The following is a 16076-nucleotide window of genomic DNA, read 5'->3' on the forward strand; positions in this document are numbered from 1 at the left end:
TTCATACCTCATTGCACCTTACCTAAGTTGTACCTCATCCCATTTCTGCATTGTACTGTACTCTGTATTGTATATTGTACATATGTATATTGACTGAACACTTTTTGTTTACGTACTTTTGATTGTCTATTTTATAATTTTTATCTATTTTTATCTAGCACACTCCCAGGAGCTCATAACAGAAAAAAGCATTTCATAGAAACGTATTTTTTTATGACAACTAATAAAGAAACTTGAAACTTGAACTTGAATATAAAAAATACAAAAACAAACTAATCAGTATTATGAGGAAATGCAAAAAGGATTATTATACCAAATTATTAGATACAAATAAAAATAATGTTAAAGGAATATGGGACATATTAAATAGTATTATTAGAAATAAACCAACCAACCTAGCTTTCCCTGATTATTTTACAGAAAATGACAGAAAGATTACTCTTATAAATGAGGTAGTGGATGGGTTTAGCAACTTTTTTGTTGATGTGGGACCAAAATAGCCAATGAAATAGTCAATACTGGGAAGAGTTTTGCGGTGGAAGATTGTGGAGAAAGAAACTCTGCTTCAATATCTTTGGGATCTGTAGAGAAAGAGGACATTATTGATATGGTAAACAAATGCATGAATAAAACCTCCACAGATGGGGATGACATTGATATGTCTCTGGTAAAAAATATTATTCAAGGTATTGTGGAGCCACTATCTCATATATTCAATTTGTCATTCAAAATGGGAGCATTCCCTCAAAAAAATGAAAATGGCAAAGGTTATACCATTTTTTAAAGCTGGAGATAAGCATTTGTTTACCAATTATAGACCGGTATCCCTGCTATCACAGTTCTCAAAGATACTCGAAAAACTATATGTTGCAAGATTAGACACTTTCATTGAAGAACATAATCTCCTAATGGACAGCCAGTATGGTTTTAGAACAGCTAGATCTACCTCCATGGCATTAATGGAGGTAGATCTAAAAAAGCACGTATTTTTTTATGACAACTAATAAAGAAACTTGAAACTTGAACTTGAATATAAAAAATACAAAAACAAACTAATCAGTATTATGAGGAAATGCAAAAAGGATTATTATACCAAATTATTAGATACAAATAAAAATTATGTTAAAGGAATATGGGACATATTAAATAGTATTATTAGAAATAAACCAACCAACCTAGCTTTCCCTGATTATTTTACAGAAAATGACAGAAAGATTACTCTTATAAATGAGGTAGTGGATGGGTTTAGCAACTTTTTTGTTGATGTGGGACCAAAATAGCCAATGAAATAGTCAATACTGGGAAGAGTTTTGCGGTGGAAGATTGTGGAGAAAGAAACTCTGCTTCAATATCTTTGGGATCTGTAGAGAAAGAGGACATTATTGATATGGTAAACAAATGCATGAATAAAACCTCCACAGATGGGGATGACATTGATATGTCTCTGGTAAAAAATATTATTCAAGGTATTGTGGAGCCACTATCTCATATTATATTCAATTTGTCATTCAAAATGGGAGCATTCCCTCAAAAAATGAAAATTGCAAAGGTTATACCATTTTTTAAAGCTGGAGATAAGCATTTGTTTACCAATTATAGAACGGTATCCCTGCTATCACAGTTCTCAAAGATACTCGAAAAACTATATGTTGCAAGATTAGACACTTTCATTGAAGAACATAATCTCCTAATGGACAGCCAGTATGGTTTTAGAACAGCTAGATCTACCTCCATGGCATTAATGGAGCTTTGGTGTCAGAGGGGTTGCTCTCGAGTGGCTGAAAAGCTATATTAGTAACAGGCAGCAATTTGTTCTGATGGGTCAGCATAAGTCACAATGCTTAAACATGACCTGTGGTGTGGTGTTCCACCGGGGTCAGTATTGGGACCCAAATTGTTCATTTTATACATAAATGATATATGTAAAGTATATCTGACATACTGAAACTTGTTGTCTTTGCGGATGACACAAGCATTTTATGTTCGGGGGATGACCTTCAGCAGCTTTTAGAAGTGGCAAACAAAGAAATGGACAAATTAAAAGGTTGATTCAACACAAATAAGTCACTCAATTTTACTTCATGATATTTGGAAATTGTAAAATAAACACTGATCCTCAACTGGAAATTGATCATGTAAAAATTTAGAGAGTATATACAAACACGTTTCTAGGGGTTTTAATAGACCACAAACTCTGCTGGAAACCCCATATAAAATATTTGTGTTCAAAGTTAGCGAGAAGTATTGGTATACTGGGCAAGACTAGATATATCCTGAATCAGAAAACTCTATTATATTGCACACTCATTGTACCATATCTATCATATTGTGTTGAAACTTGGGAAATACTTATAAAAGCAACTTACAAAAGATATGCACACAGCAAAAAAGAGCCATACGGATAGTACATCATGGTAGATATTTAGATCACACAAATAGTCTATTTCTAAAGAGTCAAACATTAAAATTCATGGACTTAATCAAATTCAAATCTGCACAAATTGTCATGGCAATAAAAAACAAATTACCATGCAACATTAAAAAGAAATTCATGGCTAGATTCATGTTCATAATTTTAGAGGGACATTTTAAAGCTTTAAAGCAACCTACGGTACGTACAACTCTTAAAAGCATGTGCATTGCAGTTTGTGGGGTATCACTCTGGAATGGTCTGGATGTGAGTATAAAATTAAGCATAAATTTAAAGGTAGCTATAAACAAGCACTTATCGACACATAAGATAGAGGAGCTTGAGCAGTAATGTGACTGCCTAATACATATTTCTTCTCATTTGGATAATTGGATATATAAAAAACTGTACTTTTATTTTATTTTTCATTATTTGTTATATTATTTTTATTTGTATTAAATTATAATGTAAAATATTGTAAGGAAGGGGCAGGGCTTGATAAGTTCTTTACTTCCCCCTGTTCCTTCTCGAACACTTATTGTATGGAAATAGTCTTTTACTATTTACCTTTTTGTTTTTTAAACTTGTTTTATGTTTCCATGTTCGAGACAAATAAAAATCTAATCAAATCAAATCAAATATGTGCTCTAATGAGTACCCTAGTTGAGATCTGACATGTCACATGACTTGGTCTTGCAGTGAGGGTTATGAATATTGAAATGAGAATGACGAAGAGAGAGGAGGGATGTCAGTCTCAGAGGGAGGGAGAGAGAGATAAATAAGTTATACGATAGAGACTTCTGATCAGAGAGCTGCCAGACCTCAGCACCCTCTCTCCTTTTCTCCCTCTTTCCTCCTCTTTCCCTGATGGAGACCCTAGATGGAACAGAGGAGCTCTGCTTCCCACACCTGCTCAACTCCTCTTGCAGGAGGCGGATGGATCCTGGGTCCAGCGCTGTGCTCCTATACGCGGTGCTGTCCTTCCTCACCGTGGTCACCGCAACGCTCAACCTACTCGTCATCATCTCCATCTCATACTTCAGGCACAGTATACATTATATTTTATTCATGTATTATTGTGTACTGTAGGGCTGTATGTATCAAATGTAAACATTCTGTCATACCAGTCCATATGTTTATGTGTTACATGGCGTTTTAACATTCGCCAAAATGCTTGATTGTGATTGGTCAATAGGGCTTGGTTGCCCCTAACAGCGGTCAATTATGTCTAGATAATTCACCGCTGCTACGGGCAACGCGCAATAATGACCGCTGTTAGGGGCAACCGAGCGCTATTGACCAATCACAATCAAGCATTTTGATTGCAGTCACGAAAGCTAAGCTTTACCATTATGCACAGCTGCACTGCATCAGGTGTAATCAAGTCCACACACCTGCCGGCGATGACAGAGGAGCAACAGAACAACTGCGTCTGCATTTGATCTCGTCTTGTCGATGGTGTAAAATGAATTACGTATATTGTTAGTAAGTTAGCCCTGTAATAAGCGGGATAATGTATAGCTATACTCTGTCATTGTCGCAAAATAATTGACCTTCACTGCGTTCCAGAACGCTGTGTCGGTCAATTATTTTGCGACAATGACCTCGTAGCTATACATTATCCCTTACATATTTCATTTTTGGTGCACAGACTTCTTCAGACAAAATCTCTGAGTAAACTACTGACATGCATTTCTTGTATGTATGTGTACAGTATGTGTCTATCCCTCTCTCTGTAGCCTGTGTCTGTCTCTCTCTTTGTGTCGAGTAATAGTGTTCTGGATTATGATGACCCTTGAACCCCCTTGAACACTTATTTTGGAAAATAAGTGAGGCCCGTGGTTTTGTGTTGTGGATGGGTAAAACCTCTGCCTGCATGTTATGGTGTTTTATGTTCTAAACTTTTTTTTTATTCTTGTTATTTTTATTTTATTCATTTAAATGATTTCTTGTTTTAAACCTTTTATTTTATTTTATTTTCCTTCTGCTGTGAAGCACCTTGAGAGCTCACTGCGTTTAAAGTGTGCTATATAAATTAAATAAATTATTATTATTATTAGATTCACACTTTCCGTCTTGTGACCCCGTTTGCCGCGTCTGTGTAACATTCTTCCCTTCCTGCCATGGACTGTTCTCCACTGCTATGTGTAACATTCTTCCCTTCCTGCCATGGACTGTTCTCCACTGCTATGTGTAACATTCTTCCCTTCCTGCCATGGACTGTTCTCCACTGCTATGTGTAACATTCTTCCCTTCCTGCCATGGACTGTTCTCCACTGCTATGTGTAACATTCTTCCCTTCCTGCCATGGACTGTTCTCCACTGCTATGTGTAACATTCTTCCCTTCCTGCCATGGGCTGTTCTCCACTGCATGTGTAACATTCTTCCCTTCCTGCCATGGACTGTTCAACACTGTTCTGCCTCTCCCCTTGTCATTATTTGTTCTCATTGTCTCTCTTTATCGCTGTGTTCGTTCTCTTGCTCTCCTTCCTCTCTCTCCCTCTCTCTTTCACTCTCCCATTCATCTTCCACTGTTAGTTTAGTGTTGAATATTTTGATCACATTATGTTTCTCTTGTCTTGTTTCCTAGTTTCAGTTTCCCGTAGTTCTTCTGTTCTTCATTATCCCGGGGTGTGTCTTGTTTGCAGTTTGCTCCCTGTGTATTTGAGTTCCTTGTTCGCTGTTCACTTTGCTTGTCCATTGTCCTCTGTTGACACTGTTTTGCTGTTCTGATGTCAGTTGATTTAGTGTTGTGACATTGTATTTAGATTTTACATCCCAGTTGTAACAGTCTGAAGCTTTCTGATTCGCTCACAACACAGTCACTCAGACCACAGGACCACAGTGTTGCATACCACTTAAAGTGGAACACCACCCAAATTATGAATTACATTATATTACTTCCATGGCCTACAGCTCAATCTATATGTGTAAACATGCAGTGGCGTCGCGTGTGTAAAATAACAGGGGAAGCCAAAAAAAATGTATTAAAAAAAAATTATTAAATATTTTTATTATTATTTTTTTTTTTTTTTATTTAAGTCAAGCAGTCACCATGTACACTGACTACAGTATGGCTCGGCGGCCAGTCAAACTTTATTTTTATTTATTTAACAGATTGCAGAATGGGTACAATACAGTACGGCTCAATACACACAATTGTATAAGGGGATGCAGACCAGAGAAAGACGTTTGTCTTGTTTACATCAGGGTCATTAATACTGCTGGAGCATTGTTTCATTTTTGGTCCGATGTTTCCTTACACGATTTTGCGCCGCGTGGGAGCAAATTCGAGACACATATTCGGTTGCAAAAAGGTGTCCCACGGTCTCCTATATGGCCGTGAATATTTTCACGCGGATCGGAATCACGGCGCGCCCGTGGGACACTTTTCCGTTTCGGCAAGTTTATTCCACGCTTGCGGCTTTCCTTTTCTAAGCATTTTCGGGGCTACATGTGAATGAGTAAAAGTTGCGGGACGCCCAGATGTTTCCACGATAGAAAGCTCGCGTGGATCCCATAATAGGCTCACTTAATACAGCGTTTTTAAAATCACGCAACATTTTCAGGGTCGCGAGCCGACCTTTTCCCCTCGTTTTCGATGATGGAAGTGATTTAGGAGAAAGAGACCTACCCCCTGCCTCCTCTCCTCTATAGCTGCAGTGAGCATAGTGAGTCTGACAGTGTGTTAGAGGGAGTGAGAAGGAGAAGAGGGAGACATTTAAAAAAAAAATTATAACACAGATGCACAGATGAAAAAGAATGTAAACTATATTAAAAAAAATTATATATATTTTTTTCATATTTCATATTTGATATTAATTCATATTTTAATAGGGAGGCCTGGCTTCCGTTGGCTTCCATAAGGATTCGTCACTGTAAACATGAGCTGCCCAAAGCCAGAAACAAAAGTATGAGTCAAATTTGTGATGTCATCGGATAAATGCTGGAGCTGCTCCACTGACAATGAATGGAAGACTGATTTTAGCTTAATAGTAGTATTTTCAGTTCTGAAACCTGCATTCTGTCAGAACATTCCCCTGGGTGCTTAAGTGTCACCTTTACAATCTTTCCCAATGCATTATCTATGGAGCAGCTGCAGACTTTATACTTGCTGACATCACATACATTTGAGATTTAGCACTTTGGCTTTTGGATTATGGAGAGTTGTTCATGTTTATTAATATTTTTTACCACAAGAATAGCGTCAAACACTGTCCTGGCCTGCTTCTAAGTTCAGTGGCCTGACAAAAAAAAAAAAAAAAAAAAAAAAAAAATTATTTTTTTATTTTAATTTTTTTTGTCAGGCCACTGAACTTAGAAGCAGGCCAGGACAGTGTTTCTAGTTGTATTCTAAAATTCTATTCTATTGTATTCTAAAATGTGACTATATGGTTTTATAATAACTTAATAAATAAACAAAAACGAAAAATCTACTTATTTCAACGAACATTTCAAACTAAATAACAGATTATGCACATAAAACGCTGAAAACAACCGAAGCAACAATAGTATTTTAATGAGGCTATTATTATTATCATTATTATTTTGCAACAAGTTAGCCCTCTCATAAATAGCACATATAAATGAATAACTAACTTAAACTAACTTAATAGGATTGAAGTGATATTTGGCTTAAAAAATCGGTCACCTGACAAAAAAAAAAAAAAAAAAAGCCAGACGATGTGCATTGGGCCGCGGCTCTCTGACGCCTTATTTTCTGGGCCCCGGGCTGAAAAGTTTGGGAACCCCTGCACTACAGTATGGCTCGGCGGCCAGTCAAACTTTATTTTTATTTATTTAACAGATTGCAGAATGGGTACAATACAGTACGGCTCAATACACACAATTGTATAAGGGGATGCAGACCAGAGAAAGACGTTTGTCTTGTTTACATCAGGGTCATTAATACTGCTGGAGCATTGTTTCATTTTTGGTCCGATGTTTCCTTACACGATTTTGCGCCGCGTGGGAGCAAATTCGAGACACATATTCGGTTGCAAAAAGGTGTCCCACGGTCTCCTATATGGCCGTGAATATTTTCACGCGGATCGGAATCACGGCGCGCCCGTGGGACACTTTTCCGTTTCGGCAAGTTTATTCCACGCTTGCGGCTTTCCTTTTCTAAGCATTTTCGGGGCTACATGTGAATGAGTAAAAGTTGCGGGACGCCCAGATGTTTCCACGATAGAAAGCTCGCGTGGATCCCATAATAGGCTCACTTAATACAGCGTTTTTAAAATCACGCGACATTTTCAGGGTCGCGAGCCGACCTTTTCCCCTCGTTTTCGATGATGGAAGTGATTTAGGAGAAAGAGACCTACCCCCTGCCTCCTCTCCTCTATAGCTGCAGTGAGCATAGTGAGTCTGACAGTGTGTTAGAGGGAGTGAGAAGGAGAAGAGGGAGACATTTAAAAAAAAAATTATAACACAGATGCACAGATGAAAAAGAATGTAAACTATATTAAAAAAAATTATATATATTTTTTTCATATTTCATATTTGATATTAATTCATATTTTAATAGGGAGGCCTGGCTTCCGTTGGCTTCCATAAGGATTCGTCACTGTAAACATGAGCTGCCCAAAGCCAGAAACAAAAGTATGAGTCAAATTTGTGATGTCATCGGATAAATGCTGGAGCTGCTCCACTGACAATGAATGGAAGACTGATTTTAGCTTAATAGTAGTATTTTCAGTTCTGAAACCTGCATTCTGTCAGAACATTCCCCTGGGTGCTTAAGTGTCACCTTTACAATCTTTCCCAATGCATTATCTATGGAGCAGCTGCAGACTTTATACTTGCTGACATCACATACATTTGAGATTTAGCACTTTGGCTTTTGGATTATGGAGAGTTGTTCATGTTTATTAATATTTTTTACCACAAGAATAGCGTCAAACACTGTCCTGGCCTGCTTCTAAGTTCAGTGGCCTGACAAAAAAAAGAAAAAAAAAAAAAAAAAATATTTTTTTATTTAAAATTGTTTTGTCAGGCCACTGAAGGTGTCCCACGGTCTCCTATATGGCCGTGAATATTTTCACGCGGATCGGAATCACGGCGCGCCCGTGGGACACTTTTCCGTTTCGGCAAGTTTATTCCACGCTTGCGGCTTTCCTTTTCTAAGCATTTTCGGGGCTACATGTGAATGAGTAAAAGTTGCGGGACGCCCAGATGTTTCCACGATAGAAAGCTCGCGTGGATCCCATAATAGGCTCACTTAATACAGCGTTTTTAAAATCACGCGACATTTTCAGGGTCGCGAGCCGACCTTTTCCCCTCGTTTTCGATGATGGAAGTGATTTAGGAGAAAGAGACCTACTCCCTGCCTCCTCTCCTCTATAGCTGCAGTGAGCATAGTGAGTCTGACAGTGTGTTAGAGGGAGTGAGAAGGAGAAGAGGGAGACATTTAAAAAAAAAATTATAACACAGATGCACAGATGAAAAAGAATGTAAACTATATTAAAAAAAATTATATATATTTTTTTCATATTTCATATTTGATATTAATTCATATTTTAATAGGGAGGCCTGGCTTCCGTTGGCTTCCATAAGGATTCGTCACTGTAAACATGAGCTGCCCAAAGCCAGAAACAAAAGTATGAGTCAAATTTGTGATGTCATCGGATAAATGCTGGAGCTGCTCCACTGACAATGAATGGAAGACTGATTTTAGCTTAATAGTAGTATTTTCAGTTCTGAAACCTGCATTCTGTCAGAACATTCCCCTGGGTGCTTAAGTGTCACCTTTACAATCTTTCCCAATGCATTATCTATGGAGCAGCTGCAGACTTTATACTTGCTGACATCACATACATTTGAGATTTAGCACTTTGGCTTTTGGATTATGGAGAGTTGTTCATGTTTATTAATATTTTTTACCACAAGAATAGCGTCAAACACTGTCCTGGCCTGCTTCTAAGTTCAGTGGCCTGACAAAAAAAAAAAAAAAAAAAAAAAAAATTATTTTTTTATTTTTTTATTTAAAATTGTTTTGTCAGGCCACTGAAGGTGTCCCACGGTCTCCTATATGGCCGTGAATATTTTCACGCGGATCGGAATCACGGCGCGCCCGTGGGACACTTTTCCGTTTCGGCAAGTTTATTCCACGCTTGCGGCTTTCCTTTTCTAAGCATTTTCGGGGCTACATGTGAATGAGTAAAAGTTGCGGGACGCCCAGATGTTTCCACGATAGAAATCTCGCGTGGATCCCATAATAGGCTCACTTAATACAGCGTTTTTAAAATCACGCGACATTTTCAGGGTCGCAAGCTGACCTTTTCCCCTCGTTTTCGATGATGGAAGTGATTTAGGAGAAAGAGACCTACCCCCTGCCTCCTCTCCTCTATAGCTGCAGTGAGCATAGTGAGTCTGACAGTGTGTTAGAGGGAGTGAGAAGGAGAAGAGGGAGACATTTAAAAAAAAAATATATAACACAGATGCACAGATGAAAAAGAATGTAAACTATATTAAAAAAAATTATATATATTTTTTTCATATTTCATATTTGATATTAATTCATATTTTAATAGGGAGGCCTGGCTTCCGTTGGCTTCCATAAGGATTCGTCACTGTAAACATGAGCTGCCCAAAGCCAGAAACAAAAGTATGAGTCAAATTTGTGATGTCATCGGATAAATGCTGGAGCTGCTCCACTGACAATGAATGGAAGACTGATTTTAGCTTAATAGTAGTATTTTCAGTTCTGAAACCTGCATTCTGTCAGAACATTCCCCTGGGTGCTTAAGTGTCACCTTTACAATCTTTCCCAATGCATTATCTATGGAGCAGCTGCAGACTTTATACTTGCTGACATCACATACATTTGAGATTTAGCACTTTGGCTTTTGGATTATGGAGAGTTGTTCATGTTTATTAATATTTTTTACCACAAGAATAGCGTCAAACACTGTCCTGGCCTGCTTCTAAGTTCAGTGGCCTGACAAAAAAAATTAAAAAAAAAAAAAAAAAAAAAAAAAAAAAAACATTTTTTTTATTTTTTTATTTTTTTATTTAAATTTTTTTTGTCAGGCCACTGAAGGTGTCCCACGGTCTCCTATATGGCCGTGAATATTTTCACGCGGATCGGAATCACGGCGCGCCCGTGGGACACTTTTCCGTTTCTGCAAGTTTATTCCACGCTTGCGGCTTTCCTTTTCTAAGCATTTTCGGGGCTACATGTGAATGAGTAAAAGTTGCGGGACGCCCAGATGTTTCCATGATAGAAAGCTCGCGTGGATCCCATAATAGGCTCACTTAATACAGCGTTTTTAAAATCACGCGACATTTTCAGGGTCGCGAGCCGACCTTTTCCCCTCGTTTTCGATGATGGAAGTGATTTAGGAGAAAGAGACCTACCCCCTGCCTCCTCTCCTCTATAGCTGCAGTGAGCATAGTGAGTCTGACAGTGTGTTAGAGGGAGTGAGAAGGAGAAGAGGGAGACATTTAAAAAAAAAATTATAACACAGATGCACAGATGAAAAAGAATGTAAACTATATTAAAAAAAATTATATATATTTTTTTCATATTTCATATTTGATATTAATTCATATTTTAATAGGGAGGCCTGGCTTCCGTTGGCTTCCATAAGGATTCGTCACTGTAAACATGAGCTGCCCAAAGCCAGAAACAAAAGTATGAGTCAAATTTGTGATGTCATCGGATAAATGCTGGAGCTGCTCCACTGACAATGAATGGAAGACTGATTTTAGCTTAATAGTAGTATTTTCAGTTCTGAAACCTGCATTCTGTCAGAACATTCCCCTGGGTGCTTAAGTGTCACCTTTACAATCTTTCCCATTGCATTATCTATGGAGCAGCTGCAGACTTTATACTTGCTGACATCACATACATTTGAGATTTAGCACTTTGGCTTTTGGATTATGGAGAGTTGTTCATGTTTATTAATATTTTTTACCACAAGAATAGCGTCAAACACTGTCCTGGCCTGCTTCTAAGTTCAGTGGCCTGACAAAAAAAAAAAAAAAACATTTTTTTATTTTTTTATTTTTTTATTTAAATTTTTTTGTCAGGCCACTGAACTTAGAAGCAGGCCAGGACAGTGTTTCTAGTTGTATTCTAAAATTCTATTCTATTGTATTCTAAAATGTGACTATATGGTTCTATAATAACTTAATAAATAAACAAAAACGAAAAATCTACTTATTTCAACGAACATTTCAAACTAAATAACAGATTATGCACATAAAACGCTGAAAACAACCGAAGCAACAATAGTATTTTAATGAGGCTATTATTATTATCATTATTATTTTGCAACAAGTTAGCCCTCTCATAAATAGCACATATAAATGAATAACTAACTTAAACTAACTTAATAGGATTGAAGTGATATTTGGCTTAAAAAATCGGTCACCTGACAAAAAAAAAAAAAAAAAAAGCCAGACGATGTGCATTGGGCCGCGGCTCTCTGACGCCTTATTTTCTGGGCCCCGGGCTGAAAAGTTTGGGAACCCCTGCACTACAGTATGGCTCGGCGGCCAGTCAAACTTTATTTTTATTTATTTAACAGATTGCAGAATGGGTACAATACAGTACGGCTCAATACACACAATTGTATAAGGGGATGCAGACCAGAGAAAGACGTTTGTCTTGTTTACATCAGGGTCATTAATACTGCTGGAGCATTGTTTCATTTTTGGTCCGATGTTTCCTTACACGATTTTGCGCCGCGTGGGAGCAAATTCGAGACACATATTCAGTTGCAAAAAGGTGTCCCACGGTCTCCTATATGGCCGTGAATATTTTCACGCGGATCGGAATCACGGCGCGCCCGTGGGACACTTTTCCGTTTCGGCAAGTTTATTCCACGCTTGCGGCTTTCCTTTTCTAAGCATTTTCGGGGCTACATGTGAATGAGTAAAAGTTGCGGGACGCCCAGATGTTTCCACGATAGAAAGCTCGCGTGGATCCCATAATAGGCTCACTTAATACAGCGTTTTTAAAATCACGCGACATTTTCAGGGTCGCGAGCCGACCTTTTCCCCTCGTTTTCGATGATGGAAGTGATTTAGGAGAAAGAGACCTACCCCCTGCCTCCTCTCCTCTATAGCTGCAGTGAGCATAGTGAGTCTGACAGTGTGTTAGAGGGAGTGAGAAGGAGAAGAGGGAGACATTTAAAAAAAAAATTATAACACAGATGCACAGATGAAAAAGAATGTAAACTATATTAAAAAAAATTATATATATTTTTTTCATATTTCATATTTGATATTAATTCATATTTTAATAGGGAGGCCTGGCTTCCGTTGGCTTCCATAAGGATTCGTCACTGTAAACATGAGCTGCCCAAAGCCAGAAACAAAAGTATGAGTCAAATTTGTGATGTCATCGGATAAATGCTGGAGCTGCTCCACTGACAATGAATGGAAGACTGATTTTAGCTTAATAGTAGTATTTTCAGTTCTGAAACCTGCATTCTGTCAGAACATTCCCCTGGGTGCTTAAGTGTCACCTTTACAATCTTTCCCAATGCATTATCTATGGAGCAGCTGCAGACTTTATACTTGCTGACATCACATACATTTGAGATTTAGCACTTTGGCTTTTGGATTATGGAGAGTTGTTCATGTTTATTAATATTTTTTACCACAAGAATAGCGTATGAATTCTTAAAATGGGCGTAATTCCCCTAATGTTGAACAGTGGTGGGCTCTTTACAAAAAAGTTTACTTACTTTACTTATTACTCTCTGGGAGCAGTAATTACTTACATTACTCTGAATCAGAATCAGAAATGTCTTTATTGCCATGTAAGCTTGCACATACAAGGAATTAAGTCTTGGTATTTTAGTGCATCAACATTAACAGACAATTAAAGTAGAATAAAAATGTTTTTTGAATATATAAAACTGAAGTAGAATAGTAATTACTTCCATTACACCCCCAGAATTGCTTCTTTTCTTGCCATCAAAATCCAGCAAGTAGAAGTAATGGATATCTAAATAAATCTGGTTGAAAAGAGTTGTATTTATTCAGACTACAGTGTAGTGAGGGAGTGAGCTGAGGTTGACACTTAAAACATTTGAACGGGCTATTCTATATCTGAAGCTAAAATATACAACTAATAACCATGTCCTCTCACTTCAGGCAGCTCCACACACGCACCAACTTCTTCCTGCTCTCCCTGGCCGTCTCGGACCTGCTGGTGAGCCTGCTGGTGATGCCGCTTGAAATCGTCGTCTCTCTAAAGGCCTGCTGGCTTCTGGGTGACCTCGCATGTTCTCTGGTCATCTACATCGTTGCCACGATCACCTCTGCCTCGGTGGGGAACGTGGTCCTCATCTCTATAGATCGTTACGTAGCTATTTGTGACCCCCTCGGCTATCCCACCAAAATCACTCTGAGGAGAGCTAAGACTTATAGCTGTCTGTGCTGGAGTTGTTCTTTACTTTACAATGTTATGATTCTACGTGAGCAGTTGTTGCCGTCCAATATGTCTACCTCCTGCCACGGAGAATGTGTGGTGGTCATTCGCTACAAAGCGGGAGTCATCGACCTTGTTGTCACCTTCATCATCCCTGTTACTGCCATTGTGGTTCTCTATATGAGAGTGTTTGTGGTGGCTGTATCCCAGGCGCGTGCCATGCGGTCTCAAGTTGTGGCCGCTCAGCCCGGTAAAGTGATGGTGATGGCTAAGAAATCGGAGAATAAAGCAGCCAGAACTCTAGGTATCCTCATCGTTGTGTTTCTGATGTGTTTATGTCCATATTACTATCCCACTCTGATAGGTCAGGACATCTCAAGTGTCACATCTTCTTTTTCCATTTTGGCCTGGCTGTTGCATTTTAACTCCTGTATCAATCCTATGATCTATGCATTTTACTACCCCTGGTTTAGAAAAGCTACTAAACTCATTGTCACCCTTCAGATACTGAAACCATACTCCTGTATGTCCGATGTACTTTAAATATATAGCCGTATAGATTTATGTTGCACAAAACACAAGTAACAGTTTGAAGCAGTATACTTGAGCAATATTGCCGTTAGGAGTTGGGCAAAATTGGTAATATAGATGACAACAATATAATGACAGAATACTATTGCCTCAAACGTTGGATCAAGTAGCAAGGCCTTGGGAAAAAGACAATTGTGATTGGAAATGACAGTGAAGTGTGTTACTCAGCTGATAGAGTTGTGCCCTTCCTGATGACTTGTCGTACAGAACTTGTAAGTCGCTTTGGATAAAAGCCTCAGCTAAATGACTAAATGTACATGTAAATGTGAAGTTGTTTGTACAGGAGCATAAGAAAAATAATGATAATGATAGCTGTTCACCATGGGTCTCTGTCAGCCATTGTGTGTCCCTCTGCTGATCACTCCCAGAACTACATCTCTAAAATAAAACCTGTCCTTATTCAGACTGTAGCCTTGGAATTTGTATTCCTCATATGGGGCCACATTGTGTTGCATCTCTCTGATCTCGGGTCTAAGGGATTATTATTTATTTTAACGGAACATAAACCAATCTCGGTCACTCTCTTTGTCTGGGAACGCCCATAACCAAATTCGGCCACTCCCCATTTCTCGTGACATCCGGGCTTTTTTACTCTAAACCGTTGGGAGTTTGTTGTTGAAAGGTGGGTGATGTGAAATATTGTTTTGGGCGACGGTGTTTCCAATTACTGGGTAGCCCCTCTAATTGTCGTCTGTTGCCCCAAGATAACGTCAAATAGTTTGGCTATGTTGCTAGCCATTCTTGAAGACACTCTGATGTCACGAGACCGCTGCCATCTTGGTATGGTGGGAAAACAAACGGATTTCTACAATCAAATGTATGCGTTGAGCTCTGTTTTTATTACATATTTTATCACATTCTTGTTCATTTCATAACCTTTTCATATAATTTGTTTTGAAAATATTGAGGCCAACATGATATTTCACTATTTCGAAAGCCTTTCTGGTGATTCTAAGGCGAAAAAAAGGCATGTAGGCTACTTGAAGAGAATGGACTAACGGTGAAGTAGCTAGCAGCTAACATTTCTCTGCTGTTGATGTAACCCAGGTTTCAGATTCATAACTATTTAGTCATAGGGACGGACATAAATAGTTAATGCCATTGAATAAGAACATAAATAGTTAATGCCATTATGTAAGAACATAAGTAGTTAATATTATTGCGTCATATGTATACTATATTCGTATGAGATTAGCAACTTTGGCCAAATCCTTTGAATTGCTGCACTGCCCTTTAAATTACTTCATGACGTAGATAGATGTCACGACAGCCACGCCTTGCTTTACGGCAGGTGAGTCTTGCAACATGCAGATGAGATGACAAGATGGCCGCAGTGTGAGAGGTCGTGTCTCAATTGCTCGTCTGTTTGTCGCAGTTTGTAGCCGATAATACTACTAATTTGATCCACTTTAATTAGTTTGAGCAGTTTAACCATTTCAGTTTCATTGCGGTGGTTTTTTTCCTTGTTTGTTCGTGAAAATGTCAACTATTACACTGCAAAGTTTGATGGACGCCATAGAGAAGAGCAAGACGGAAACGCTTCAAACGCTGAGACACATTGACGCAAAAGTGGATACAGTTCAGGCTGGCTTGACTAATATTCAGAACTCCCTGGAGATGTTGGGAGGTCAAGTCAAGTTAATTGAGGAGAGAGTCGGCAAGAACGAGAGTAATGTCGATAATCTACT

At 38.4% G+C, this 16076-nt stretch overlaps 1 protein-coding gene across 1 annotated transcript; it reads left to right on the forward strand.

The window, feature by feature from the left end:
- Window positions 1–3277: 3277 nt before the first annotated feature.
- Window positions 3278–15777, forward strand: LOC311239326 (trace amine-associated receptor 5-like; the record flags this gene model as incomplete). Its single annotated transcript, XM_084327632.1, has 3 exons — window positions 3278–3453; window positions 13521–14320; window positions 15764–15777. 3 exons carry the CDS (start codon window positions 3278–3280, stop codon window positions 15775–15777), a joined length of 990 nt encoding a protein of 329 aa, XP_084183758.1.
- Between the last annotated feature and the right edge of the window lie 299 nt (window positions 15778–16076).

This window comes from Notolepis coatsorum (genome assembly GCF_963971535.1).
Source record: "Notolepis coatsorum genome assembly, chromosome: 13".
In the NCBI taxonomy this organism is placed as follows: domain Eukaryota; kingdom Metazoa; phylum Chordata; class Actinopteri; order Aulopiformes; family Paralepididae; genus Notolepis; species Notolepis coatsorum.